The sequence below is a fragment of the Spathaspora passalidarum genome (assembly GCF_000223485.1).
Source record: "Spathaspora passalidarum NRRL Y-27907 unplaced genomic scaffold SPAPAscaffold_3, whole genome shotgun sequence".
NCBI classification, from domain to species: Eukaryota; Fungi; Ascomycota; class Pichiomycetes; order Serinales; family Debaryomycetaceae; genus Spathaspora; species Spathaspora passalidarum.
Window position 1 is genome coordinate 269230 of NW_006767427.1, and position 27970 is coordinate 297199.

Genomic DNA, 27970 nt, shown 5'->3' on the forward strand with positions numbered 1-27970 from the left:
CTTCTCTAACGGGTACCTCCATTATAGAACATGAAAATATAAATCGGTTCCGTGGTCTAGTTGGTTATGGCATCTGCTTAACACGCAGAACGTCCCCAGTTCGATCCTGGGCGGAATCATTTTTTTGCATCTGTTGTATCTTACACTCTTTAGTTTATCAATTCTAACTAGTTTGTGTTGGTTTTTCTCTAAATAACTCTTCCTTTTTTGATGCAGTTTAACAGTCAATGAAACGCTCAGCAGAGAAAAAAAACTTGGCACATCAGAGGGATATAGAATACTCAAAACAAGAAAAAAAAATTAGAATTGCACGTTGGCTCAAGACCGAATCAGATAGTTGGTAATTCAAAAAGAATTTACAGTCAATGTAGTAAATCAAAATAGTGTCTGTTCACTCAAAACCCATTAACCAATACCATTAGCGATAATGGATATCTCATATGGGACCATTCTTACTGCCTTCAAGGTAATGATAAGTTCAAAGAGTAAAAATCCAAGCTGAAACTATTACCTGAGATTATGCTTAAACTCAATCTAGCTCTTCAGTTCTAGGAATAAGTGTATAGATATAAATTTTCGAATCTCAATTCTTAAGAATCAGTTAGTATTTCAATCATTGTTATTGTTTTAAGCTTATGAACCTTTCGAATCTCTCTTCATGTAGGTGTTAGTTGATTTCACTTTGCGCCCTAAGACATTGTTAAAGTGGGCAAAATCATGACGATAACGCATAAAAATTTAATCATTTCAAGATCAACGGATCATAAAAGCTAAGTTATAACTATAGAAACATACTCATTACAACTTCGTGTTTGGAAGAAGAAAAGTTATACAAAAAAATTTTATTTTTTTTTTTCAGCGATGCAATCCCAGATATATATATTCAACTTTTTCAACTCGCACAAAAAAATTTCTAACCTGTTTTGTACTACTTAGAATTCAAGCTATCATAATATGTTTGGATATTTCTATAACTTGCCCTTAACAAATCAGTCTTGTGGATTTGTTCAACCGAGAAAGATTCATCCTGATCTAATGAATCATCAACTAGTAATCCTTTTGTATTGGCACCAATATTTAAACTAGTTGATGCAATAATAGCATTCTCAGCTCTCTGTTCAGAATGGATCTGATCTTTTTGACTCAATTCTGTCTTCACAGAAGGCGGCACAGCGGAGACCATAAATGCATACCAGTCTTCTATTGCCTTAAACCAATCATTGGGTTTCAAGGTGGAGTCAATCACAAGGAATAATTTTTTCAACAAACTCACCGGTTTGTCCTCTAATGCAGTTCCTGGGACATCAGTGAAATAAACTGGTGCTTTAGGATTATCAATTTCCATGTGGTCATATGAGGTAGTAGAATGACCGGATTCTAGGTTTATCAAATCCAATGCTTTGACATTTCCGTAGATCTCCTTAGGTGCCAAGACTTGAGGGATCAATTGCTCGGATGCCTTTTCGGAATAAATAACACTATTGACAAAATCTATCCTTATGTCTGATAATCGTCCTTCATTGACTAATTTCAACACAAGCGATTCCAATTCGTTTTTATCCAATTGAAGCTTTTGGGAGATAAGCTCCAATCGTATTGATTTATAAGCCTGAATATAATTCATCAAAGCATTTGCTCTTAGATTTGAAATAATTTGCTTTGATGCATGAGTGAAAATATCATCAAGATAGAGCTCATCCTTTTCTTCTTTCATCTTTTCCAACGCTTGATGAAATTTAGTTAAATCCAGATTGTGGTACTCACGAATCAACATAAGTAGGTTTGTAAATTCTGGCATTTGAGTGTACGTTCGTGTTTCTTGAGAATCAAATGGGTTGAATTCATTTTCAGTTAACAAGGAACACAAGGCAAGGTACTTGAGAATTCTGTTTTTTAAAGGTGATCCCGCTTCATCATAACTCTTGAAACTTTCATAAAATTCCAACCTGGCCTTTTCATAATTACATCGGTAAAATTGAACCTTGCCCCCACATTCCCTAATCATACCTAAGATTCGGGGATGGGTCACTGCAGTGGTGATATCCAAACTTTTTCTATATAATTGGATCATACGCAGTAATTTGAGATTCTTTGTTCGAGCTAAAAAGTCAATTTCAGCAGCAATAACTTCAAGACTGAATGATTTTCTAGTTGATTCTGATACATGCTCTAATTTCGCATGAATTTTTTCAATCAAAACGGGACACTTGTCATATTCCTCATTCTCAAGATAGGTATTAAGTAAATTTGTATTGACTTTGAGCCATATTCTGTCATTGCTTTGACCAATGTGTTCAAGAACCAAGGTGTAAAATCTGGGCATGAAACTTGTGTCAGTAGCACTTGAATAACGTGCAATCATTTTGGAAACTGATTCTTCAACATAAGATTTAGAAATTTGTGGAACCAATACGAATAGGTCCTGTAAGTATTCAAGTGCCTTATTATGATTGTTCTGTTTGAAATTTAGTTTAATTAATTGTTTGTATGACTTGAAAATCCACTCAATATTATCGCTGACAGTTCTATCGGAATCTTCTACAATCTTCTTCAATTCTTTAATCGCTGTATCTGGTTCGTCATCTTTGAAGCCTTTTGCTGTGTAATACTTACTTTCCTAGTTATGATGTTAGTATAAATATTAAAGGTAAATTCCCCCCAAAAGAAAAACCTCACATACAATATCCAAATCATCATTTTGTTCTACTTCATTGTAATCAGCATTTTGATCATTTTTATCCTCTTCATCATCATCTTCTTCAAATTCAAACTCATATGATTCTTCAGAATAGAATTCCTCGTCGTCAGACATAATTGAATTGATTGCCTCTGAAAGAAAATGAACAAGTAAATAACCAGAAAAATGATAACAGATTCCAAAACTTCAATTTGTGTGTTGCATGCAGGATCGCGTACCAAACTTATTTGCTGCAAACTCTCTTGTTATAATTTCCTTAGATCCAACTTTGGTTATTACTCTTCTGAATACAAACTACGACTATGTAAATATAGGATTCTTTATATATTATTTATAATGAAGCTAATAATTTTATAAATTTTGGCTGCAACTAAGCAAAATATACTATCAAGTTCCAAATAGTAAAAGAACAAATATTGGATTAATCACTTTATAATTGGAAGGAATACTTAATATATAATAACTACAGAGGGTATTGATGTATGGAACCTCTGATGAAATAATTCAACATTGAATGTTAACATAAGCTTGAACACATTTCTGTTGGTAACAATCTAATATGATAACTGGGAAAAATACAACCTGTGCAAGTAAATATATATATCATGCTTAAAGTAAAGATTATATTGAGAGCCCCCAACTTAACAGATCCGACGCTACTAGTACAGCTTAGCATTGTAAATCAAAATTGAAAAAATAAACATCAAAAAAAAATTAATTCCGATACCGGGAGTCGAACCCGGGTCTGCTCGGTGAAAGCGAACCGTGCTAGCCGTTACACTATATCGGATGTTTCGATGTCGAATTTTTTTCGAATTTTGTTAGACCTACTGTAAGCCAAGTGACATTTATAAATTTCGCAATTGATCTGATTAATATTATGCTTGGTGGAGATTATGCATGTTCATAATATTAATATTTGGCATGAGAATAGTTCAATGACAGTTGATGACATTCCAAAAATTTTGAAACAGTCAGAAAAGAATTAGAAAACATGAAATGTATAATTGATCAAATAAAACAATTTTACCTTACCTTTTATTTCACGTTCGACCTGCTAATTTTATCTAAAAGCTTGTTAATGGTATTTAAAAAGTAGCATGATGCAAATACCCGAGATACAATTACAAGAAATTTTGACAAAATTCTAGGAAATATTATTTAGAGTAAATACTAGGATGGGGTGCAGATTTTACAAATTTAGCACTTTAGCTCTCATTGATATCATGAAATTTACATGGGTTTACATCTAACAAAATTATTGTTTGCATAATCTTATCCTATGATAAGTCCATTAAATTAACTATTATTTGCATACCAAAGCTATTTGTTTAGTTCCTATAAATAAAGGCGGTTGATTTGGTCTTGTTTCTATTCAAGACAGTCAAATTTTGCGTACTCTCATCTCCTATCTTAAATCTAGGACATTGGACCAAGAGCAATCAGTAGAGCACTGGTTAAAAACATCAGAGACAATAATTTAAATACATAAGTTAATTCATCTATAGTCATTGAATAACTATTTTTAAGATATAATCCAACGATCCTCTTTTCTTGCACCCAAACTAAACAAAATATTTTGGAACATTTTTTTCAAATTTTAATAAAATTAGAAAAAATATGATAAAATGGCTATTGTTCGATTAATTTCAAAACTATGGCCAAAGAAAAAAGGTTATACAAAGCTATGACTATAACTTTTGCTAAAAATCAGTGGAATTTTGGACGAGAAAAGTTCATTTACTACTTCCTATAAATAAAACAAAAAATTTTAACGGTGCCTTGAAAATACGAAAATTTTCAGAAAAAAACAGCCTGGTTAGCTCAATCGGTAGAGCGTTTGACTCTTAAGTTAGACATCAAAAGGTTGCGGGTTCGACCCCCGCATCGGGCTTGTTTCTTGTTTGCCTGGTTAGCTCAATCGGTAGAGCGTTTGACTCTTAGAAAACATAGACATCAAAAGGTTGCGGGTTCGACCCCCGCATCGGGCTTTCTTTTTGGCTAATTTTTACTGAATCAGCTGTATATGTGATATATTGAATAGTATTAGATAAACATCTAGTTAAGCAGCATCATGTTATCTATTTAGTTTACCATGCAAGTCAATGTCTGTTTATTTACGGGGGATATTTCGTTGGCTAGTCGACACATTTTTGGTTGCGAAAGAAATTTCCCCACACGAGCTAAAGATGTTTAATTTTGTGATCAAGCTTTAGGAAAACACAAAAGTGTATTTGATAATGTAATGTTTAAGCAGTGATGTGGTGATTCATATTTGTATAATAATATCTAAACAGAAATAAGCTTTTCAAATATTTGTGGATTGAACCCAACTTTTCTCGGTGTTATTCCAAACAAAATTAACTTTGACGACAAGAAATGTAATAGTTTGTTGCCGCAGTGATCTTATCAAGATACTAGCCGCGCTGATGACATATTTGTAGGTTTTCTTCTCTGAAGCTTATCATAAAAGCAGTGCCCGAGAGACAGGCAACGGAAGGTTGTAAAGTCCGAAAACACACGGAAACACATAGTTATGCACCAAGACTAAATTTTTACTAAAATGTTTTTACCCAAATGCAAATGTATATTCAAAAAAAAATACGACTAGAGAAATGAAAACAAAGTTAATGGGATAAAATCCACACGGAGGAAGTTTATATTCCTAGATCCCCCCATTTTCGCTTTTGTAAATAAATATACAGTAATAATGATAATAATGCAAGTAATGAAAGAACCCCAAACCTTAACCATTCCCAATTTTTCTTTGCAGGTTTACCCAAGTTCCAAATATCATCGGACTTTATGTCAGGCTTTGATGTGTTGTAAATAATCTGCGGCTGGGGGTTAGAATATTGAATCTGTTGAGCGGGGATAATTTCTCCAAGGTACCCAGGAGCCAATAGCGAGAAGGCATAATCGGAATGACCAACGTCTTCAAATGATTCAGTGGCATCTTCACCACCACAATCAAACAAAACTTCTATTCCTCCTGGGTGCTCCTTGGCAATTGTGGTAACATCGTAAACCTTATTATATATGATCATCCACAAGTCATCGGGAGTATCGTGTTGTCGTACTTGTTCAGGGGTGAAATATTGCACCGATCGATGTTTCGCGTGCTTCATAGGGGGCGAGTTCCCTTGGTTGGTCTGTATTTGTAGAGACGGGCTCATGCTTGCTATATATATATATGTGTGTGTGAGTTTGGAGCCAATCAATCAGTGCATGAAAAGGTGTAACAATCAGTGAATGAAGAATGGTCTTAAAAAAATGCAGGTGTGGTTGTCAGTGGGGATGATTATAATCTATAATGTCCAAACTATTGCCGTTAATCCTCCTGTTTAAAAGCAAAAGTAAATGTCTTTTCTAATTAGATACGTAAGTGTTTGGAAATCAAGAAATTTAAGGATTTCTTTTTTTTTTTTCCTCCATTCTCTTGCGGATTTTTGATGCGTTTCAGAAATTTCAAACTGCGAGTGAAGGAAGATTTTAAATTTTTGTTTGCTGCGGAAATTGGTCAAAGGTCGTGCGGAGACAAAACCCACAATTCACATGACTGTTGATCATGTGACATAATTTCTTTTTTTCACTTTCTCGTTTCGGGTGTTGATTAAAAAAAAGAGAGAGAGAGAAATTCGTTGAATCATACTATTGATTCATAAGGTAAGCCTACTAGAAAAGACGACGTGCCTTGGGCGTTATATCTTCATTAGAGAAAACAGCTTATAGAAAATTGTAATATATTGTTTATTTAGACCTTGTTCTAATTAATCATTCACATAAATGAGTTATCGTTCATCTGCTTCAGCCTTACCCTCGTCCAAAAAGACGCATCTGGAAAGACATAAACAAATATTGAAACAACTTCTTAGGGAAGAACCTAATAAGACATGTGCTGATTGTAAAGTTTCCAAGAATCCAAGATGGGCATCGTGGAGTTTAGGTTGTTTTGTTTGTATTAGATGCTCAGGTATTCATAGAAGTATGGGGACCCACATATCAAAAGTTAAATCGGTTGATTTGGATGCTTGGACTGATGATCAAATTGAAAATGTTATTAAATGGGGAAATGAAAAGTGTAATTTATATTGGGAAGCTAAATTACCTGAGGGTTATATTCCAGATTCTCTGAAGATTGAGAATTTCATAAGAACTAAATACGAATTGAAGAAATGGACAGCTTCTACCCATATACCTGATCCATTGACCATGAAAGTGAAGAAGGAGAATGCAGCACCCCGTGCCGCTCAATTACCCGAAGTTGCTGCACCAGCGCCTCAAAAGAAGCAAGCTGTTACAAATTCAGTCAACCTTTTAGACGAAGAATTTGGTGACTTTTCTTCATCACCTTCCCCTAAGCCACAATCACAACCTCTACCACAACCTCCAACTAATGGTAAACAACCAATTAACCCAATTGTATCTCCAGCACCACCTACAATAACCCAATCACCACAATCTACTGGTGGTAGTACCGGAAGCGGTAGACCAGACTTGAAGAAGTCAATTTTATCATTATATGCATCTCCATCATCTTCATCTAGCTTTGTTGGTCAATTTCAACAACCTCCACCTCAACCTTCTCCTCATTTAAGAACCCAACCTTATAATGCCAGTGTCAACTCATTAAACAATTCCTTATCGGGATTATCATTCAATTCAACTGTCAAGGTACAACCACAAGCTAATATCAGCCAAACATCGTTGAGAGATACGAAACCACCTGTACCGGTTGCTGCAAATTCAACCTGGAATAACGAATGGTCGGACTCTTCTCAAGGTTCATACAATAACAACCAATGGAAAGCTACAACTACTACAAGCAACGGATTAGACGACGATTTGTTCAAGAATGTTTGGAATTAAAAGTTCTTGGATTATATATTAAAGCATATACAAAGAAATAAACATAAAAGCTTAATGACCACCAGTAGTTGGTAAACCAACGTACACTTTGAAAGAGTCGTAGATTAACCATTGGAACCCAGTTAATGTACCAATCATAACAATTCTTACTGGTAACCCATTCCATAACCCTACGAATCCGATACGCTTATAGATTCTACCAAGAGTTTCACCAATTGCTTCTCCAGCCTTTCTTTCTGAAGTAACTTTAGACACCATGACGTCAGCAGGGTGAGATACAATGGCACAGAAAATACCAGCAATGTAACCAGCAAGGAATGAGACTCCAGTTTTTTCAAGATTAGTGTAACTTGATTTTCCCCAATAACTATAAATTGCAGCCACGACATTTTCAAACGAGGCAAACTTAACCATAGTATATGGAATTTGTCTACCCCATAATGGAACTAAACCCTTGTATAATCCACCGTAACCATCAGCAGCAACAATTTTCAGCCATCCTTCAGTAAGTGACTTGGCATAAGGTGGAATGGTGGTTTGAGTTCTAACTTTGATTGTTTCCCAAGGACATAATGCAATATCAGCAAGGAATTCAGCTGATGCTGAAGCAGCTAAATATACACCAGTCTTATAGTCATTAGCAAATTTAGGACCAACTAAATCACTATAGGTCTTCTTAAAGAATTCGTAGAAACCATACTTACCTGCCCCTTGGAAAGAGTACCCCACAAAAGTAGCACCAAAACCAGTAAGGATAGAATCACCTTTAGTTTTCAAGATTGACTTCCATCCTTGCAAATTAGATTTGTATAAATGAGGGTCCACTTGACGACGACATTTCACCAAATCCAAGGGAGTGACGGCAGCGTGGGTTGGACCACAAGCAGTGATACCTCCAAGCGTACATGCTGCGTAATATTCAGGGGTGAATAATTGAATCTTATGTGGTGGATTGGCGCTTCCACTACTACCGCTTCCACCAGTGGACTTTTCGGCTATCTTTTTGAGTTGGTCATTGACGGGTTGAGTTATTGCATCAGCTAAATTTCCTGCCATATTGTGATTTGATTTAAATAAACTGTTAATAATTGAAATAGTAAACTATTAATAATTGAATTGAAAATATAAAAAGAAAATGAATTGAATAAACTTAAGAACAAGTCTTTGAATGATGGAAAAAAATTTAGGAGAATTAAACCAGATATCCGGAGACAATTGCTCTATATATAGTTTTTGAAATTTGGATTTATTTAGGGGGGTTGCGAATGACTTTAAAATTGAGATATTTTTTCCTAGCAGCATTATCGCCGGTCGCAGGGTTATTTTTTAGTTTGTTTGGGCCGAACATCACTGTGGAAGGAACGGTTAACCAGAAATAAAACTGGGCATCATGATTTAACATGAAATTTTCACCGAAGCCATAGATTTTATATAACAATCGGTATTGTAATTTATCGTAATTATATTCAAGTATTTCTTTTTTGAGTAGGCAGTTAGATTGCAGGAAGGTAAGCAGGATTTGTGCGAAAGGAGTTATATGGTCGGATTTGCGCGAAAGGAGTTATAAATGTGATAACCGTTTCAATCCCTCCCCCCCCCTCTACCCACTTGTTTTTCCAATTATCATAGAAACAATAGCAATTGCCATTCATGTCAATTGTGTCGATTAAAAAGAGTAGGGCAAATTGACGATAAATCTAAATGTTTTCCAGTCCACAATTGCCAGAAATACCCCGTAAATCTAACTTACTACTACTACGTTATACCCCAGTCAATTAGTTCACTCTAGGTTATTTTTACCCGGAACAACCTACCAAGTTATTATGCAAGCTTTACGTAATTGCAACCGTTATGAAAAGCTCAGTTTTCGCTTGCACTTTTGGACGGGCATCACTATGCATGAATGCCATTGTTCCCATATTTTACTGAATCCGTTTTATCCGCCACAGCAAGACTTTTGATATCCATGCGCAAGCTTAATACACTGAGTGATTTCCCTGTAATTACATCTAAAAAGTAAGTTCAATTGCAATGGATAAAGGCTAATTTCGTAAAAAAAGATTTCGATTCTATTCTTTAGAATTGTAATAGAAATACCTTAATGGTTATATTCACCATATACGAGAAAATTAATCTTCATGCAAGACTACAAAAGCTGGAAATTTTACTTTGATTGTTTTATTTTAGATAAATATTTACCTATTCCCTCTTTCTCACCTTAACTTCTTGAAATCTCCCAATTTAAATCTACAATTGAAACTTGTTCATTTGTCTTTTCGTCAGCATCGTACCATTCTCCTTCGTCAAACTCAATTTCTTTAAATTTAGTTCCAGTTTCTAACCCGACAGCTTGGAAATATCCATAGGTGAAAAATTTCTGGAAATCTATACCACGAGCATCAATTTCTAAAATCGGGACTGGTTTAGTATCATCAGGAGTCAATTTCTTGTCTGTCCTTATAATACTTGCTGAATGTTCATGCTTACATTCTTTGCATCTAAACACAAAACTAGCTTCGCCTCTTGACCCCGACATTTCATGTTTTTCAAATCTATTTATGGCAATTTCTTTATCATGTGTGGTACGACATTTGGTACATTCAATTTGAAAAGTATATTCGAATGGCAGTTCTGGAGTATCAATTGGCTCAAAATCAGTTACACTTTCCAATGTCGCTGAAACTTTTAATAAGAATTTAACCATTGTTGTGGTAATTTTACAGGGTTAAATTTGATAATTGAGTGATGGTTTTTAGTCAGTATTTGGTTTCCTCCCTAGTTTTTTTTTTTTCTGCAAAGGAAAATTGTCGCTAAGTATTTCCAGCACTGCGGTAATGTCAGATCAGGATACATGGAAGTGCATGTACGGCGTAGAAAAAAAAGGTACTTTGCGACGTGGGGGTTTTATGAAACATTGGCATCCGGGTGCAACGAAACAATACAGTATGCCCAAGTACCTGACTAAATCCTTGCTAGCAAATGTCGAAGATTGCTAAAAACAATTAGATTAAATACCATCTTGTCCCACGGGAATCGATTAGCGAGAAAAATAAAACTCGTACGGTAAATTGAAGAACTACATGAAACGCATCGCCTTATCTATAAAATTCCCTCAAATATTCTATCAAATATAAATAAAATGCTTCTCGGATAATATTCAAACTTACAAACAGCGATTAAAACAGTTAACGTTATCTCACAGATCAAGATAGCCCACCGTCTGGAGTTAAGGCCAATTCATCCCGTACTTTTCCGCTAGTCATACCCCCCTTTTTTTTGCTGTTGTTTTTTTTTTTCTTGTTTGTTTTTTCTTTTTTGTCTTGCTTTTCTTTTTTTTTTTTCCGAAGCCGATCGCATTACTAACTTCTTTTTCATATGGTTATATCCCCATTTTTTTATTACAAAGACCATTTATAAAGACAGTCCACATATAATGACTAGAATAGACCGAACGATACTTAATGAGGGGATAGCGCCTAGTCCAGTGGGTGCAGTACCCGTTCCTCTATTACGTGAATATGACACTGAACCAACCCAAGCAACTACATTCACAGCTGCACCTCCAGTATTGTTACAGACAACACCATCACCTATATTCTCCAAATTCTCACCTAATCAACTAATAACCATGGCTGGGGCTGCATCAGGGTTCCTTGCTGGAGTAGCTGTGTGTCCATTAGACGTGGTTAAAACAAGGTTACAAGCCCAGGGGGATGCCATTGCATATATGCCGTCGAAGTATAACGGCTTTTGGCATACTTTGAAAACTATCCTTGCCGAAGAAGGTGTTCGTGGATTATACCGTGGGCTAGTACCGATAACAATAGGTTATTTACCTACATGGACAATATATTTCACTATATACGAAAAGGGTAAAAAGGTATTTCCGAGCATTTTGCATAAATATTTAAATGTTAATAATGATGATGCCACACATTTCTTTTCCGCATTAACTGCAGGGTTAACCAGTTCGATAGTGGTGAACCCAATATGGGTTGTCAAAACAAGATTAATGATTCAAACCGGTAAGAAATCAACCATATATGGTCTGCTGAAAACGGTGGGTAGAACTTATTATAAAGGTACAATTGATGCATTTGTGAAGATGTATCGCGAGGAAGGAATTAGAGTGTTTTACAGTGGTTTACTACCCTCGATATTCGGATTGTTACACGTAGGGATCCATTTCCCCATGTATGAGAAATTAAAGAATATATTGCATTGTAATATGAGTGAAGGGAATGATTCGCGAGGAATGTTGGCGCGATTAATTGTGGCATCGTCAGTATCAAAAATGATTGCTAGTACAATCACTTATCCGCATGAGATCTTACGTACAAGAATGCAAATCAAGAATCATGGAATACAGCCAGTCAAACATGTTTTGGTGAGATCTACTATAGATATTTGGAAAAAAGAAGGTTGGAAAGGGTTTTATGCTGGGTATGGAACTAATTTGGCAAGAACGGTACCTTCGAGCGCAGTTACTTTGGTTAGTTTTGAATACTTCAAAACTTATCTATTACGAGTAAGTGGTAATGGTCCTGTATTGAAATAGAAGTGGTTTATTTATTTTATATATCTGCATGTTTTATAGAGAAATGGGAAATGTAAAGCCTCCATTTTAGCAATGTCATACATGTAATGAATATTTACGACGCTAGTTTTTTTTTTTTTCTGGTTTAGTTCACGATATTGTGTGGTAAAACAAGGGACTTTCTTTTTTTTTTTTGTTTGGCAACACAACAGCGTAACTTCTATTTTATTAATAAACATATTAATACCAAGTATCACGCATCATGTCATATCTATTGGCATTATTGCTATTTCCTGCTACAATGGCAGGTCCAGTACCAAAGAACAACAAGGACAAAAAACCGTCCAACTTACCACCGTTACTAACCAACGCCGATTTTGACAAAATCACCAGCGCACAGCTTACAGTAGTCGAATTCTATTCACCATATTGTTCTCACTGTAAGAGGCTTGCTCCGATCTGGGAGTCATCCTATAATAACTTCCATAAGGATTATCCTGATATGAAGATCGACATGCGCCAAGTCAACTGTGTCGAAAGTGGAGATTTGTGCGATCAGGAAGGAATCATGGCATACCCCACCATAAGATTGTACGTTCCTACTACTGAAGGTAAGCTGAAGTTTGTAGGTTCAATGCCCATGGTTCAACGTACCGAAGAGAATATAATCAAGTTTTTGAAAGAGTCCGTTGCTGAATACGGCGGTGAAAATGCAAACGTCCCTAGTACGTCGGAATTGTTGGAAACCGATACAATCTTGAAGTTAGTTAATGGTGATGCCACTGTTCCTAAATTTGTAGCATTATTTCCAGGGAAGTCCAACGATAAGTTTCCTCACAATTGTGTTGGATGTGTTGATGCCCAACTGATTTGGGATAGATTGTCCAACAGAATTGCATTCACGGCTGAATCGGGACATTTCAATTGTTTAGACCATCCCGTGGTATGTTCCCAACTTGGATTTGAAGAATTAACTAAACCAAATCAGAGAGTTAGTCCTAAATTCATCATGTTTTTGCCCAAGGCGGCTAGAATACACCAAGTTAATTATGATGGACCAATAGAAATCAATGCCATGAAGAAATGGGCTGTTAAACTTGGTGCAAACAGCAAATATGAAGTAGTTACCAAGAAAACCTTGGGCTCACATATGAAATTAGTTGATAAGCTTGAACCAGGGAAAATTAACCATGATGGAAAGAATGCTGTCAGTGTTGTATTTTACTTTGACGAAGTGTCAGTTACTCCTGAAGATGAACTGGTTCTCACGCACTTACTTCTTGAGCTTCAGAAATCTCCATTCAATACCCGTTTGTTAATTTCCAAACACAAACAACTTGAAGAACATGTCAACAGTATGAGCAAAGAATTGATCAAATATATAAACTATGATGCCAAAGCTCCAGAATATAAATATAATAAACCTATGGAAATAGCAACAACATTAACGGCCAAACCTACAATTCTTGTGTTCAAGGATAATACATTAATGGTGGACATTTACCAAACCTATGCACCGGAAGACATTCGTATTTTTGGAAGAGTAGAAGATTTTATCCGCAGAAGTCAATTCCCAACATATCATGAATTAACCCCGGATTTATTACCTAGTTATTTCACTAAATTTAGCGATAGAGAATATAAGGTGGTTATTGCATTTGTTGATTCCAAGAAAGATATCACTACTGATCTAGACAATCTTGTTCTCGCAGCTCATGAATATCATCATCTTAAGAAAGAATACTATTACCATAAACTTGAATCTGATAGACAAAGAAAGCAAAAATGGATCGATGAATTGAAGAAACAAAATACTGAAAGTGTTAAAGTCATTGAAGCTATGCGTAAAGAGATTCCTCATTTATGGAACAATGATGATGTTTTATTTACATATATTGATAAATCCAAGGCCAGTGAGTTCAATTATATTCCTGGTTGGAAATTAGATATTGACCAGTATGACAGTGGTGATGCAATTGTTTTAAGCAAGGATTACCGATACTATTGGGATCATGATGTCAAGGGGCAGAAACTAAAGAACGACCCTGCTACAATGAAGCATGTATTGTTATCATTGTTGGATCCAAGGTTAGAGAATTCTAATGTGGTTAGACGTGTCACTGGTAGTCCCTACAGTACACAATTTCAATTCATGGATCATATTCATGATTACGGTATTTTTGGATATCTTGCATTATTTTCCGTCGTTTATTTATTGGGTTATTTCTTTGTCAGACGAAGAAGAAGAAGACACAGAACGGGCAATGGTAATACCGGTATTATCGGGGCCGCTGTTCCCAAGAAGGATTAACCTAATATCTGTAATTGTTTAGCTTCAATTTCAATCAACTTTTTGAAACTTGGATGTAGTTTACGTATTGCGAAATCTTTTCCTGGTACCCCACTAACTTCACTATAGGGAGGAATAACTAGTCTATTGGGGATGACTGTACCTTTTCTAATAATGCAACAATCGTAAATGACTGACAGTGTAGCGATGGTGCAATCTCCCTCGATAATCACACGATTCAGAATGGTGGACAGGTGAACAGTAGTATTTACACCTATGATAACATATGATCCGATTGTTACTGGAGTTGTCTCGGGAGTTATACGACAATTTGTATCAAGGTAGCAATACTTACCTAATTGGATAGTAGGGCTTTCTGAGGTGAATGTGTCGCCCTGTAGAATGACATTATGGCTGATGGTACAGTTTGATTCTATTGATATTTGTGACGTTCCTGATATTTTAGCATCCTGAGATATTCGATTGCCTGATGATGTTTCAATGTATGACATGTTGAGATAGATTAGCTGTGTGTTTACTTACTAGTGCGGACAACAACGTCAAAAATTTTGTTGTCATCACGGAATTAAGTCGGCCTAATTTCTATGATACAAACGTGCATATGTTAAACGACAACTAGTCCGATCCAAGATTACAAAACCACGACCATACACAAATACTTCATTATTAATTAGGATATCATTCCAACGTGTCACTAATCGAAACAATAGCCTTGTACACAATGCACGACGCCTTGGGTAGAAAATACAGTAACTGAAATTCCCGCGCCGCGTACAGCACTAAATTTTTTTCGTATTATTTTTTTTTATTTTTTTGTCAGGACCTCGAGTATAAAGATACACAATATTCTTCCATTGTATTACTTTCATATCTTCTTTGGTTCTTTGAACATAAACAACATGTCCAAGTTATTCAGAATTAATTGTGGTTATCAAACTTACGACTGGGGAAAACACGGTAACTCCTCAGCTGTCGCTCAGTTCGCTTCAGCTTCAGATAAATCTGTCACTATCGATGACAATACTCCCTATGCCGAATTATGGATGGGTACTCACCCTTCTGTGCCTTCTATTGCCGTTGATTCCAACAAGACTTTACGGGACTTGATCACTTCCGAACCTCATGACTTGTTACATGCCGATGTCGTTGCAAAGTTTGGTAAAGAGTTACCATTCTTGTTCAAAGTCTTGTCCATTGAAAAAGTCTTGAGTATTCAAGCCCACCCAGATAAAACATTAGCAAAACAATTACACGCCAGCGATCCAAAGAACTACCCTGATGATAACCACAAACCAGAAATGGCCATTGCCGTGACTGATTTCGAAGGTTTCTGTGGGTTTAAGCCATTAGACACTTTAGCCACTACCTTACAAACCATTCCTGAATTAAATGAGGTAATTGGCCAAGACTTGGTTGAAGAGTTCTCCAAGGGTATCAAGTTAAACGTTGAAGAAGGCTCAGCTGATGATTTAAACAATAGAAAGTTGTTGCAAAAGGTATTTGGGAAATTAATGAACACTGATGAAAAAATAATTGCCGAAAAGGGTGAAAGTTTAGTTAAGAGAGCCGAAACTGATCCCGAATTATTCAAGAAAATCGACCCTAGATTACCTGAACTTATCCAAACCTTACACAACCAATTCCCTAGCGATATTGGATTATTTTGCGGTTGCCTTTTGTTAAATCACGTCCAACTCAACTCGGGTGAAGCTATGTTTTTACAAGCTAAGGACCCACATGCTTACATTTCCGGAGATATAATTGAATGTATGGCCGCTTCTGATAATGTTGTCCGTGCCGGATTCACTCCAAAGTTCAAAGATGTCGACAATTTAGTATCGATGTTGACTTACTCTTATGGTGATGTTGAAAAACAAAAGATGCCAAAGCAACCATTCCCAAGATCAAGTGGTGATGCTATAAAGTCGGTATTATACGATCCTCCTATTTCCGAATTCTCCGTGTTACAAACAGAATTGGCCAAGCCAGGTGATAAGCAAACGCACAAGGGATTGAATGGTCCTTCTATCATTATCGCTACTAAAGGTAATGGTACTATCGGAATTGTTGGGGAAACCCCACAAAAGGTTGAAACTGGGTATGTATACTTCATTGCCCCAGGGGTTGATGTGGTTTTACTGGCTGAATCAGAAGACTTCACTACTTATAGAGCTTTTGTTGAAGCATAGGTTAATTATACTGTAAATCACATTACACTGTCTCTTTTTGTTTTGTTTTGTTGTAGCGGGAACGTTTCCAAATGTGCCTGTGACGTAAGTGCGAAAAAAAAAATACACCAATAAATGCAACAAATTACAGTAAGTCGTCCATTGTCCAAATTGACTTACACAATTTATTTAAAAACCACCACATTCCCACTCGTCAATTGACTCAGCATCGAAAACTCAGCAATGTCAGAAGAACCAGCCCAACCAGTCCAGGAATCCAACTCACAATCGGACGTTGACAATGCTGAAAAGCTTGCCAAACAAGAAGAAATAGATTCGAGATCAATATATGTTGGCAATGTAGATTATCAATCTACTCCAGAACAATTGGAACAATTCTTCCATGTAGTTGGTATTATTGAACGAGTAACCATATTGTTTGATAGATTCAGCGGATTACCTAAAGGTTATGCATATATTGAATTTGAAAAAAGTGTAAGTGTACAACAAGCAATTGATGAATTGAACGGGAAGGAATTTAGAGGTAGGGAGTTGAGAGTTACATCCAAAAGAACTAATTTGCCTGGGTTTAGAAAAAGAGGTGGTGGCAGAGGTAGAGGCAGAGGTGGACGCGGTAGAGGTAGAGGCGGAAGAGGAAGAGGTAGGGGAGGAAGAGGTAGAGGAGGAAGAAACCTGGACGAAACCAGTGAAAATGCCAGTGTGCCAACGGAGCCATCAGAAGAAGTCGATGGAGAATAATCTTATATAGTTCTTTATTCATTTTTATACAGTATTACAATGTCATACTCTTTTTTTGGGATCAACAAATATATTCTTATGTGTAACGCCCCGGATACAATGTATATTGTTAACAAGTGTCACTTATCTACACCAAAACATACGAGATTGCTGCTAAGAAATGATTTGGGCATATTTTTCGATTATCCTCTGCAAACTTTCTAAAGTTTCTTGTCGAATATGATACAGAAAAAGTCTTTGTTGTGGTAATAGTAGACCAATTCAAGTTTAGCAGACCTATAACGGTTGCAATTGACGAATTTTATAAATACATGCACCAAGAGAGAAGTATTGGCCATTATGCTATGTCCATCAGATTGTTCCCCCCTCCCGCGCCCATAGAACATTCTATAGACAGTTCGATCTCACGCTGATAACACCAAACAAGGGTACAATCAAAATGTTGTCTTGTTTAAGGAAGCTTAGAATCTAGGTAAACTTATTCATGTAATTGTACTTAATTGACATGATTGCGTCATGAATCCGACCGGTAGGGCTCATTAGAGTACATTAACGTCTAAGTGTGTTGATGTTGAAAACTTACTAGAAGAAAAAGTGTTGTCTGGAAATTTGTTGCATCCTTTCAAAATTGCTTGCGAAAAAACAGTGAGGAATGGAAGTGAAGTCTTGGGGGATGGCATACAGAAAAACCAGATATTCCTCCAGCTTGCTACCAGCATACCAGGTTCTATCATTAGGCTAACCCAGTTTACCAAATCTCCAACAACGATACAATTTAATACACCTTGTCCGTGGCCCCTGTAGTCTACCAAAGCAAACTATCGAGTCACGTGACACAATTCGATCAAAAATCAAAACGGTACTCATCGCCAAAAAAATTTACAACCAAATTAACTACTTTCTTAATCAAACCTCCAGCATAGCACATTAATATATATATAGACACTTAGAAAATGGTTTCAGTTCGTAAGAGAAAAATGGCACGTTCTTCTGTCCGTAAAAACACCAGAAGAACTAAGAATAAGCAACGTAATATAAACATACATTCCAACCCTATAATTGCTGCTAATTGGGATAAATCATTAACTTTACAACAAAATTATAAAAGATTAGGGTTGAGGGCCAAATTGGGAAGCTTAGCTGGTGGTGTTGAGCAACTGGTTGAAAGCTTGACCGAAATTAGAGAAAAGAGGGATAAAAATGAACAAGAGACGAACGAAGTGGAAGACACTGATGATCCAGCCAAAATCCCAGTTGGCCAAGCCAAGATTATTCGTGATGAAACTACAAATGAAGTGATCAAGGTTATCTACGGAGAAAAGAAGGCTGAAGATAAACTAGCAACTGCTGAAGAATCAGAAGTCGTTAAGCAATTACAAGAATATGGTAAAAAGCACAGTCAGATCAAGAAAGTCAGACACCAATCCTCAAGAGAAGACGAATGGTTAAGAAGTTTGTACGAGAAGTATGGTGATGATTACGAAAAAATGAAATGGGATAAGAAGCTTAACATATATCAACAAACCGCAGGTGATCTCAAGAGAAGAATCAACAAGTGGAAGAAAGCTAATGATATAAATTAAATTCTATAGTCTATAAATATAAACGGTCTAGATTCTACTGGGTAAATTTTTTTGTAAAATCTTTCCTATAATCTCATTCATAATTGGTTTCAACAGGCATTTGTCGTATAACTCGACAAGTGACTTGCCCTTGGTGTTGTTATCTTGTAACTCGATAAGTTCAACGAACAGAGGATCAATAGGGATGTTACCCAAGTAAGGCAACGCCAAACTCTCACTCAATTGTTTCCCTCCTCCCGACAGGAATATATTGGTGCATTCGGCACAATAAGGACATATGAATCCCGACATATTCTCCACTATCCCCAACACTTCAAAATTGACTTTATTACAAAAGTTAATTTCCTTTCTCACGTCTGCAGTTGATACTTGTTGTGGTGTAGTTACAATGATGGCTCCATCGGGGTTAGCCCATCTTAATTCTTCAGCTATAGCGATATGCTCATCTGAAGTACCTGGTGGAGTATCAATAAGCAAATAGTCCAATGGTTCACTCTCACTTCCCCAACACACATCTTGTAAAAACTGTTTAATCATGGCAGTTTTCTTTGGTCCACGCCACACGACAGAGTTATTCCGATTCGATATAAGAAATCCTAGTGACATAAGATATAACTTAGGGCATACTTGTACCGGGATCCATCCGTTAGTTGATTGATGCACTTGCCTTTCTTCAACTCCAAACATTCGCGGAAGAGAGGGCCCGGTCAAGTCAATATCCAATACTCCTACACTGTAACCTTGTGCATGTAAAGTAAGGGCTGTCTGGGTAGTTACAGAGGATTTTCCAACACCTCCTTTCCCCGAGAGGATTAACACGATATGTTTGACGTGATTTAACGATTTAGGTGGAGCTTCCATGATTGTTGCAGCAAACTAGATTAGTAATTTATCAAAAAAAGAACTACTGCCAGAAAAACTGTATTGTCATATAAGATGGAACCTGCATACAATGTCACAGCCTTTCCAACTCAAAAAGAAATCTCAAACGTTGTCAAAAATTAAGAACTGCAACCAACACATACAAATCGTGCAGCACACACACACATATACAATGTCTCGATACTCAGCCGATCAACAAGATCTTCGAACCCAGCTATTCTCTACAACCACAACTCGACGTGTCCCTAATAGAACAGCATCACCATATGATCCCATACCCGCCCCCTCGGCCAAACATTCAGAGTCAATGTTACTGTCATTAGAATCACAAAACAACGACGACGTCAATGTCATGAATGAGAAAGTCGCCATGCTCAAGAACTTGGGGGTGAAGATCGGAGTAGAGATAAACAAGGGGATCAAACTTAATGATGATATCACCAATCTGTTTGAAAAGGGAAGTGTCAATTTAAAGAATACCTTTAATCACATGGTGGTGATGAGTAAACGAGCAGGTATAACCTGGAAAATGTGGTTACTTGTATTCACGATTGTTGGCATTTGGTTTTTCTGGATTTGGTTGTTCTAATAATATATACTAATATACACACCTTAATTAATATAACTTTTAAGAACCAGAATGGAACGGATACTACTTGAATCGTCAGCTTCGACAGTTTCCGGCTCTATTATCACCCCTTCTGCTGTGAATTCACTCACAGGGTATTCTATCCTCGAAGCATACTTGTTGTTGACAATAGCTACGGCATCGGGAATAATATTCGTAGCTTTAACCGCTTGTCTGTACGGCGAGTTTTCCTTCAGGAATACTATTCGATCAGATGTTTTCAAAATCGACCGTTTAGGCTTTAATGTATGATGTGAAGGTTTGTGTTTGGGCGTAGGAGATAGCTCGGGTTGTCTAGCAGGAGGAAGAGGAGGATTACGAGTTCTCTTTCGAGATGCTCGCTTTAGATTCTTGTAATATTGGTTGGTCATCATCGGTAGACTAGTGGTATCATCGTCTGAATCAGACTCTGAAGAGTCAGTCTCGGTTAATTCTTCATCACAACTTAATCCTTTCCAATCAAGTTCCTCATCATCTTGAAAAACCAATTCTTGTTCAGAGTGATCCGGCAGGTTACACCCACATCCATCGTGTTTGGTTGAACCAATTGGATCGCCATTAATACGTAGTTTCTTAAAATGGGATGTTTGCAATGTAGGTTTTATAATGGGCATAGATTTCATGGGGAGGGAATTTACAAAAGGTGATTTCAAAAATTGTTGGGATGGTTTCGGTATCAATTGGGAGTAAAGAAGGTTTAATGGGTTGTTTATAGGCGGTGGAGATTGTGGAAGTTGTTTGTGCTTTAAAGATTGTCGATGTCGGTATTTCGATATTGATTCTGACATAAATAGTTCGAACTGATCTGGGTCCATATCCTCAGGTTCCGGCGACTGCGGTATGTCTTTGGCAGTCTCGGGTGGTTGGCGCGAAGGTAGTTCAGGCGAGTATGGGATGATCTCACTAGATTCTGATTCTGATAAAGATTGTTCTGGCAGCTTAGGAGGTGGTGGAGGAGGAGGAGGAGGAGGAGTGGGGGCTTCAGCGGCGCGTAGTGGGATGGGGGCATGCGGTGGAGTAGGTGAAAGTCTTGCAGGAGTCGGCAGTTCAACCGAGGGTCGTGGCTCAACTTGTGATTGATCAACTGCTTGCAATCTTTGTTGTTTCTGTAGTATCTTATATATATTTGGATAAACACTGGGATTAACACTTCCATTAACCAACATTTCAATTTCGTGTAGTTGTCCAACCAACAGTCGCACTTTATCACTGACAATCACAGTATTTCTCAACAACTTGTTAACTTCATCCGACTCACCCGTGACTTTATTCAACTTCTTAACTCGACTCTTGAGCTGGCTACTTATTCCATGGGCCAATTTCACTACTTCGACATTTTTGGATTGGATTTTCTGTTCAATGATCAAATTAGTCTTGATCCCTTGGGCTAAGTCCTGTTGATAGTTGTTAGTGATGTTTAAAAGATCAGATATCACCTGGTTAGATTCATTGGCGAGACTGGTGTTTAGTATGTTATCGAGTTTGAATGATTCGATTGAAGGTAGTGGTGGTGACTTGAATTGTGGTGTGTTTGTCATTAAAGTCTATGCATCTAGCGATAAGTAAGCTGGTTTTGTTTTAAAGTTTTTTTTTTTTTTTTTAACCCCCAGAAGCATCACAATACAGTTAGCAATCAATCGGAGTCATAAAGAGAGGGCTTTTTACTTGAACTTACAATTCAATTCCAACAGACCATGTAGAACGAGATGGGTTCGATGGAAATAACGAGACCTACTTCTTTAGGAGGACTTGTTACTAGGAAAGAAACGCCCTACTGTACACTTAATGTGCTTAACTCCCTGGAATCACAACTTAACCTATTTTGCAAATCAAGGAACACCACGCATATCATCGCCTTGAAAAAAACACAAGTTCTAATCTCGGTTCCCCGGTCTATCATTAGCAATGTAGGCGTATCATTTCATAATGTTCTTTGAATCTTATCTCGTCACATGGTAGCACTCGTATTGATATCGTTATTAATAAAAGTCTATTATAGCAATACATTGGTAAGAAAAATTAAAATATACACTTAGCTAATCATAAATTGAATGAGATACAGCATTACCATCGCCAAATGGGTTATCGTCCACTTGAGCCACAGGAACTGGTTTGGATAATGCCGCTGGTTTGCTTGGTCTTGGAGGTGGAGGGGATCTTACTTTTGGGGGTGGTGGAGGAGACTTGTTCAAATTCATATGATTCATTCTTTCTTCGATTGAATCTTCACTGTCTGATTCAGTATAGTAACTGCTATCGCTGTCACTTTCTTCTCCATAAGTAGGGACACTGTTTTGAGCATTGTTGTAACCTGCCTTGATGTCAAACTTCTTAAACACTTCTACTAATTGTTCATTGGCACTAATTAAACTTCCCAAGAACTCCTCATCTAATGCAGCAACCTCGGAAGATTTAGCACTGGATGACCCAGCACCGACATATTGTAAATAGTGTAAGATTTTCCGGCGGATTTTCTTACAGTTTTGAAATTCATCAAGACATTTATCGTTATCTAAGGGCGATTCACCTCCTGGAAGTTGAAGAAGCAAGTTGGATAACGTTGTTGAGTGAGTGTACGAGGATGCAAGGAGATCTCTGATCTTGGGTGCTTCTACCTTGTAGTTAATCTGTGGGATTTCAAATTCTTGATCAGCATATACAATTCCCTTTTTCTTTTTAGACTTTTTCTTTGATTTCTTGTCTTCTTTTGGTATTTCTCTGGCAGAATCCTGAGGAGTATCACGAGGAGTCTCTCTTGGGGTTTCTCTTCTTCTTCTGCGTGGAGTTCTTGGTGGGGAAACGTCTGCTGATTCGTCATTGAATGCGTCACGAGAGTCATCAGGAATATCATACAGATCTTCACGATCATTACCACGTTCACTTCGTTCACGTTCGCGATCTCTTCTCTTGGCCCCGGGAATTGTTTTGTACAACCCTTGCATGTACTTGTACTCATCACCCATATCAGCCAATTCATGTTTCCAACCTTTAGCCATAGCGACAACTCTCGATTTAACCCTTTTGTCATATGCAACACCATCGCCAGTCTTTCCATTACCACGGATAATCCCTTGAAGAACATCAATTAGCTTATCATCACGGGCAATGATTTTCCCTATAGCCGTGCCTGAATTCAACACAAGCAATTCTAAAATCTGCAAGGCGCGAAGCTGTTCTTGCACACCTTCTCCATACTTGATCTTCTTTCTAACTGCACGGGCAGCCTCCTTGGCTCCAGAACTAGGTTGTATCTTGATCAATTCAAGAAGATCAGAAAGATATAGCTCCAACAGGTCCTCGTCGGTGTCGGTGTTAGTGTGCTCGGCGAGCTGGTTGATTTTGATGGTGATTGAAGTATATGCGTGATCGGAAAAGATAGGCATGGTTAGGAAGTAGGGTGTTTGATTTCGTAAGATACGTTTAGATTATTTTTAGTGAAGATTACCGACGAAATTTATAGAATTTCATGTGGCGGGGGGAAGGAGAGACAAAGAGAGAGAGAGAGGGAACGTAAGAGATTGGGCGGATGACTGCGGCGTGGTGGGGGGCTGGCGGATGGCCGATCGGAAAAATCATCCTTACCACATTTTTTTTTATGTCGCAGTATTTGCATTGACATTCCAACTAACAAATAGGGGTTGTCATAATAGGGTATGCTGTTTCTTCTAGAATCTCTAATTAGAATCAATTGACATGTTATTTAATCTGATGACATAATGCGAAGACGCATGCGAATACACATGCAAAGATACAATGCGAAGACACAAACGCTACCATGTCACAGATGCAATGACCGAGCGAATCAAGTGGCTGAAAATGGCAAAAGTTAAATGACTACTTTGAATGTAGACACGATCTCCGAATATTACTAATGTAAGCCAAAGCCAGGAGCGGTCTGCACGCACTGACCATAGTAGGCTAAACCATCCACGGTATAGTTAGGTTGCATAAGTTTGCATGGATCTAAGCACAAGTACAATAAGTATGCAGTCATCGAGGAATTACTGGATCAATCGAGTCCAACTGTTAAATTCTTACTACTTGGATGATGATATCTACTATACTACTATGTAACTCTTACAAGCTACTCTTATCATATAGTTAATGCTGTTTCATTGCATTCACGTGACCCATCTCTTCTCAAACTTTTTTTTTCCTCCTTCTCTTTTTGCTGTCCAAAATTTTAAGTCAAATTTTTTCAACATCACGTACGATTTGTTGCTACTGTTAAGGTTTAAGCTAACTCACCATGTCTGACCAATACAACCCAGATAAGTTATCTCAAGACTTCCAAAACGCCTCAATTGGCGGAGGTGCTGACCAAAGTCAACAACAACAACAACAGTACCAACAACCACAACAAGGTGGAGGTTACTACAACATGGCTAATGCCCAATCATTTGTTCCACAAGGAGGATACCAACAATACCAACAATTCCAACCTCAACAAGGACAACAATATCAACAATACAACCAATACCAAAACTACAACACCAGAGGTGGTTACCAACAAGGTGGTAGAGGTGGATATCAAAACTACAACTCCCGCGGAGGGTACCAACAAAACTACAATAACAGAGGTGGGTACCAACAATACAACAATAGACAACAATACCAAGGTTACGATGCTTATCAACAACAACAACAGCAATCTCAACCTCAAGGTATGAGTTTGGCTGATTTCCAAAAACAAAAGGAACAACAACAAGCTAGTTTGAACAAGCCAAAGAAGACCCTTAAATTGGCCCCATCAAGTGGTATCAAGTTGGCCAATGCCAAGAAAGAACCATCTCCTGCCCCTGCTGCTGAGCCAAAGACAGAAGCTGCTCCAAAGGAAGAAGCCAAGAAGGAAGAAGCCAAGAAGGAAGAACCAAAGAAGGAAGAAGCTGCCGCTCCTGCAAAGAAAGAAGAACCAGCTGTTCTCTCTGCTCGTTCTGTTGGTGAATCAAGTACTCCATCTATCGCCTCCATGGTTGCTCCTCCAGTCGCTACTACTCCTTCCGGAAACCTCCAATCTTCTGAATCTCTCGCTAAGGAACAAGAAGACGAAGTTGATGAAGAAGTTGTCAATGATATGTTTGGTGGTAAGGACCACGTTTCCATTATCTTCATGGGTCACGTTGATGCCGGTAAATCCACCATGGGTGGTAACATTCTTTACTTGACTGGATCAGTTGATAAGCGTACTGTTGAAAAATACGAACGTGAAGCCAAGGATGCCGGTCGTCAAGGTTGGTACTTATCTTGGGTTATGGATACCAACAAGGAAGAAAGAAACGATGGTAAGACCATTGAAGTTGGTAAGGCATATTTCGAAACCGATAAGAGAAGATACACTATTTTAGATGCCCCAGGACACAAGATGTACGTTTCTGAAATGATTGGTGGTGCTTCCCAAGCCGATGTTGGTATCTTGGTTATTTCTGCCAGAAAGGGTGAATACGAAACCGGGTTTGAAAAAGGTGGTCAAACTAGAGAACATGCCTTATTGGCCAAGACACAAGGGGTTAATAAGATCATTGTTGTTGTCAACAAGATGGATGATCCAACTGTTGACTGGTCCGAAGAAAGATATAACGAATGTACTACTAAGTTGGGTCTCTTCTTAAAGGGTATTGGATATAACAAGGACGATATTGTCTACATGCCAGTTTCCGGTTACACCGGTGCCGGTTTGAAGGACCGTGTTGATCCAAAGGTTTGTCCATGGTATTCTGGTCCTGCATTATTGGAATATTTGGATAACATGGAACATCTTAACCGTAAAATCAATGGTCATTTCATGTTGCCAATCTCCGGTAAGATGAAGGATATGGGTACTGTTGTCGAAGGTAAGATTGAATCCGGGCACATCAGAAAGAATGGTAATTTGTTATTGATGCCAAACAAGACTTCTGTTGAAGTATTGACTATTTATAACGAAACCGAACAAGAATGTGACGTTGCTTACTCTGGTGAACAAGTCAGATTAAGATTAAAGGGTGTTGAGGAAGAAGATTTACAACCAGGTTACGTCTTGACTTCTCCACAATTTCCAGTCAAGACAGTCACCAAGTTTGAAGCTCAAATTGCTATTGTTGAATTAAAGTCTATCTTGTCCAATGGGTTCTCTTGTGTTATGCATTTACATACTGCTATTGAAGAAGTCAAGTTTGTTGAATTGAAACATAAATTAGAAAAGGGAACTAATAGAAAATCCAAGAAGCCACCAGCATTTGCTAAGAAGGGTATGAAGATTATCGCCGTTTTGGAAGTTAATGAATTGATTTGTGCTGAAACTTATAACAACTATCCACAATTGGGAAGATTCACATTAAGAGATCAAGGAACAACCATTGCAATTGGTAAGATTACCAAGTTATTGTAAGTATTATATACTCTCCTCTTCTTTTAGTAACTGATCAAATATATCAATTAAATTTTCAATTCCCTGTAGGATATTTTCATCATGACCTTGACCAGGGACGTATTTTGCGTGAGCGAAATCAATAATATTGAGCGAACTTACCGGGGCTTCCTCTTCCTCTTCTTCTTCGTCATCATCAGCTAGATTACATTCTCGAATCAATGGATCGTATGTTTGATAGTATTCTTCTTCATCAGCAAGTGCAGTCTGCCACTTTTGTAAATCATTTTCATAAATGAATAATAAACTTCCTGAAAAGATTCTCACTTCGTAGTCCAATAGACAATTATATAGTAATTGTAATCGTTTATGGAACCTGTCTAGCAACCTTATGACGATTTCTTGTCCATTAGGCACTTTTTTTAAATGATGGGTAAAGAAAAGTCGGATTCCGTCCTTGATATTCTTACTATCTAACGAACGTCCATAAAACTTGTTGAATTCTAAATAATTGTCTTTTTCGCCAGAACTGTTAATCGACACTGACGAATCATTCATTTTTTCATAGAGCTCGTTCGGTTTATCTACAGACTCACCATTATACACCTTCATACCACATATTCTAAAGTTATGCAGGCCCGAAGTAGTTGATTCGCTGACTTTTTGTAACCTTTCAATCTTCTCCGGTGCGGTCACTTCATCATCAGTTAATTTGGCCCCTAATTTAATATCAAGAATGCTTGGATGGGCATACCCAGAATAGCAATTCCCCAACACGACATATTGTTTATCCGTTGGTTGGGAAGGACCATGTATATGGCCAGGAGCAGCTACTGAATTGACATCAGTTTCAGAGAGCGTGCCCATGAAAAGTGGCATCCAATCAACTAGCTTGGTTCCTGGAATGCGTTCGTTGCCATCGCTATCATCAGCTTGAGTCTTGGCATAGAAATCGATCTCCTGAGAATTGGTTAGTTTTATGAAAAGAGATCCATCTTCTAATGTAAGACAGCCATCATGACCTGCTGCCTGGTGCTTTGACGGGACATACGGTGAAAGTGTGGCCATTTTTGTATGGGGACCATTCACGGTGTTGCAAACCTTTGTTTTCTACTTTGGGGAAAAAAAAACAGCATAGCCACTATTCTGGTTACTGAGATACGACGAGATGAGCAGGGAAAACAATCTA

The 27970-nt window shown here is 37.6% G+C and overlaps 18 protein-coding genes across 18 annotated transcripts; 9 read left to right on the forward strand and 9 right to left on the reverse strand. All coding sequences in view use genetic code 12, as the record gives it.

Annotated features, from left to right (window-relative positions):
• Positions 1-928: 928 nt before the first annotated feature.
• Positions 929-2812, reverse strand: SPAPADRAFT_49746 (uncharacterized protein; the record flags this gene model as incomplete). Its single annotated transcript, XM_007374253.1, has 2 exons — positions 929-2617; positions 2681-2812. 2 exons carry the CDS (start codon positions 2810-2812, stop codon positions 929-931), a joined length of 1821 nt encoding a protein of 606 aa, XP_007374315.1.
• A 2458-nt stretch (positions 2813-5270) lies between these two features.
• SPAPADRAFT_60146 (uncharacterized protein) lies at positions 5271-6079 on the reverse strand (the record flags this gene model as incomplete). Its single annotated transcript, XM_007374254.1, has 1 exon — positions 5271-6079. A coding segment is annotated over one exon (430 nt), but the record flags the coding sequence as incomplete, so codon positions are not given.
• A 267-nt stretch (positions 6080-6346) lies between these two features.
• SPAPADRAFT_60147 (Cu/Pi carrier) lies at positions 6347-8737 on the reverse strand (the record flags this gene model as incomplete). Its single annotated transcript, XM_007374255.1, has 1 exon — positions 6347-8737. The coding sequence occupies one exon, from the start codon at positions 8621-8623 to the stop codon at positions 7619-7621; it is 1005 nt and encodes a 334-aa protein (XP_007374317.1).
• Positions 6485-7567, forward strand: AGE2 (Age2p; the record flags this gene model as incomplete). The annotated part of the gene is made up of 2 exons (XM_007374256.1): positions 6485-6916; positions 7061-7567. 2 exons carry the CDS (start codon positions 6485-6487, stop codon positions 7565-7567), a joined length of 939 nt encoding a protein of 312 aa, XP_007374318.1.
• A 922-nt stretch (positions 8738-9659) lies between the features above and the next one.
• SPAPADRAFT_60149 (uncharacterized protein) lies at positions 9660-10594 on the reverse strand (the record flags this gene model as incomplete). Its single annotated transcript, XM_007374257.1, has 1 exon — positions 9660-10594. One exon carries the CDS (start codon positions 10269-10271, stop codon positions 9786-9788), a length of 486 nt encoding a protein of 161 aa, XP_007374319.1.
• Positions 10595-10914: 320 nt separating this feature from the next.
• SPAPADRAFT_60150 (NAD+ transporter) lies at positions 10915-12221 on the forward strand (the record flags this gene model as incomplete). Its single annotated transcript, XM_007374258.1, has 1 exon — positions 10915-12221. The coding sequence occupies one exon, from the start codon at positions 11001-11003 to the stop codon at positions 12123-12125; it is 1125 nt and encodes a 374-aa protein (XP_007374320.1).
• Positions 12222-12311: 90 nt separating this feature from the next.
• SPAPADRAFT_150049 (uncharacterized protein) lies at positions 12312-15082 on the reverse strand (the record flags this gene model as incomplete). The annotated part of the gene is made up of 1 exon (XM_007374259.1): positions 12312-15082. The coding sequence occupies one exon, from the start codon at positions 14904-14906 to the stop codon at positions 14412-14414; it is 495 nt and encodes a 164-aa protein (XP_007374321.1).
• Positions 12329-15037, forward strand: SPAPADRAFT_60151 (protein disulfide isomerase; the record flags this gene model as incomplete). Its single annotated transcript, XM_007374260.1, has 1 exon — positions 12329-15037. The coding sequence occupies one exon, from the start codon at positions 13114-13116 to the stop codon at positions 14413-14415; it is 1302 nt and encodes a 433-aa protein (XP_007374322.1).
• Positions 15083-15314: 232 nt separating the features above from the next.
• On the forward strand, positions 15315-16604 carry PMI1 (mannose-6-phosphate isomerase; the record flags this gene model as incomplete). Its single annotated transcript, XM_007374261.1, has 1 exon — positions 15315-16604. The coding sequence occupies one exon, from the start codon at positions 15315-15317 to the stop codon at positions 16602-16604; it is 1290 nt and encodes a 429-aa protein (XP_007374323.1).
• Positions 16605-16761: 157 nt separating this feature from the next.
• Positions 16762-17398, forward strand: SPAPADRAFT_60154 (uncharacterized protein; the record flags this gene model as incomplete). The annotated part of the gene is made up of 1 exon (XM_007374262.1): positions 16762-17398. One exon carries the CDS (start codon positions 16827-16829, stop codon positions 17340-17342), a length of 516 nt encoding a protein of 171 aa, XP_007374324.1.
• An 848-nt stretch (positions 17399-18246) lies between these two features.
• Positions 18247-19808, forward strand: SPAPADRAFT_60155 (uncharacterized protein; the record flags this gene model as incomplete). The annotated part of the gene is made up of 1 exon (XM_007374263.1): positions 18247-19808. A coding segment is annotated over one exon (514 nt), but the record flags the coding sequence as incomplete, so codon positions are not given.
• On the reverse strand, positions 18953-19786 carry SPAPADRAFT_54821 (iron-sulfur cluster assembly protein; the record flags this gene model as incomplete). Its single annotated transcript, XM_007374264.1, has 1 exon — positions 18953-19786. One exon carries the CDS (start codon positions 19784-19786, stop codon positions 18953-18955), a length of 834 nt encoding a protein of 277 aa, XP_007374326.1.
• A 171-nt stretch (positions 19809-19979) lies between the features above and the next one.
• Positions 19980-20396, forward strand: SPAPADRAFT_54822 (uncharacterized protein; the record flags this gene model as incomplete). Its single annotated transcript, XM_007374265.1, has 1 exon — positions 19980-20396. The coding sequence occupies one exon, from the start codon at positions 19980-19982 to the stop codon at positions 20394-20396; it is 417 nt and encodes a 138-aa protein (XP_007374327.1).
• Positions 20397-20419: 23 nt separating this feature from the next.
• SPAPADRAFT_49756 (uncharacterized protein) lies at positions 20420-21973 on the reverse strand (the record flags this gene model as incomplete). The annotated part of the gene is made up of 1 exon (XM_007374266.1): positions 20420-21973. One exon carries the CDS (start codon positions 21971-21973, stop codon positions 20420-20422), a length of 1554 nt encoding a protein of 517 aa, XP_007374328.1.
• Positions 21974-22392: 419 nt separating this feature from the next.
• On the reverse strand, positions 22393-23908 carry SPAPADRAFT_60159 (uncharacterized protein; the record flags this gene model as incomplete). The annotated part of the gene is made up of 1 exon (XM_007374267.1): positions 22393-23908. A coding segment is annotated over one exon (1343 nt), but the record flags the coding sequence as incomplete, so codon positions are not given.
• A 750-nt stretch (positions 23909-24658) lies between these two features.
• Positions 24659-25280, forward strand: SPAPADRAFT_60160 (uncharacterized protein; the record flags this gene model as incomplete). Its single annotated transcript, XM_007374268.1, has 1 exon — positions 24659-25280. A coding segment is annotated over one exon (464 nt), but the record flags the coding sequence as incomplete, so codon positions are not given.
• A 64-nt stretch (positions 25281-25344) lies between these two features.
• Positions 25345-27873, forward strand: SPAPADRAFT_60161 (translation elongation factor EF1A family protein; the record flags this gene model as incomplete). Its single annotated transcript, XM_007374269.1, has 1 exon — positions 25345-27873. One exon carries the CDS (start codon positions 25405-25407, stop codon positions 26800-26802), a length of 1398 nt encoding a protein of 465 aa, XP_007374331.1.
• IPK2 (inositol polyphosphate multikinase) lies at positions 26806-27849 on the reverse strand (the record flags this gene model as incomplete). Its single annotated transcript, XM_007374270.1, has 1 exon — positions 26806-27849. One exon carries the CDS (start codon positions 27847-27849, stop codon positions 26806-26808), a length of 1044 nt encoding a protein of 347 aa, XP_007374332.1.
• Positions 27874-27970: the final 97 nt, after the last annotated feature.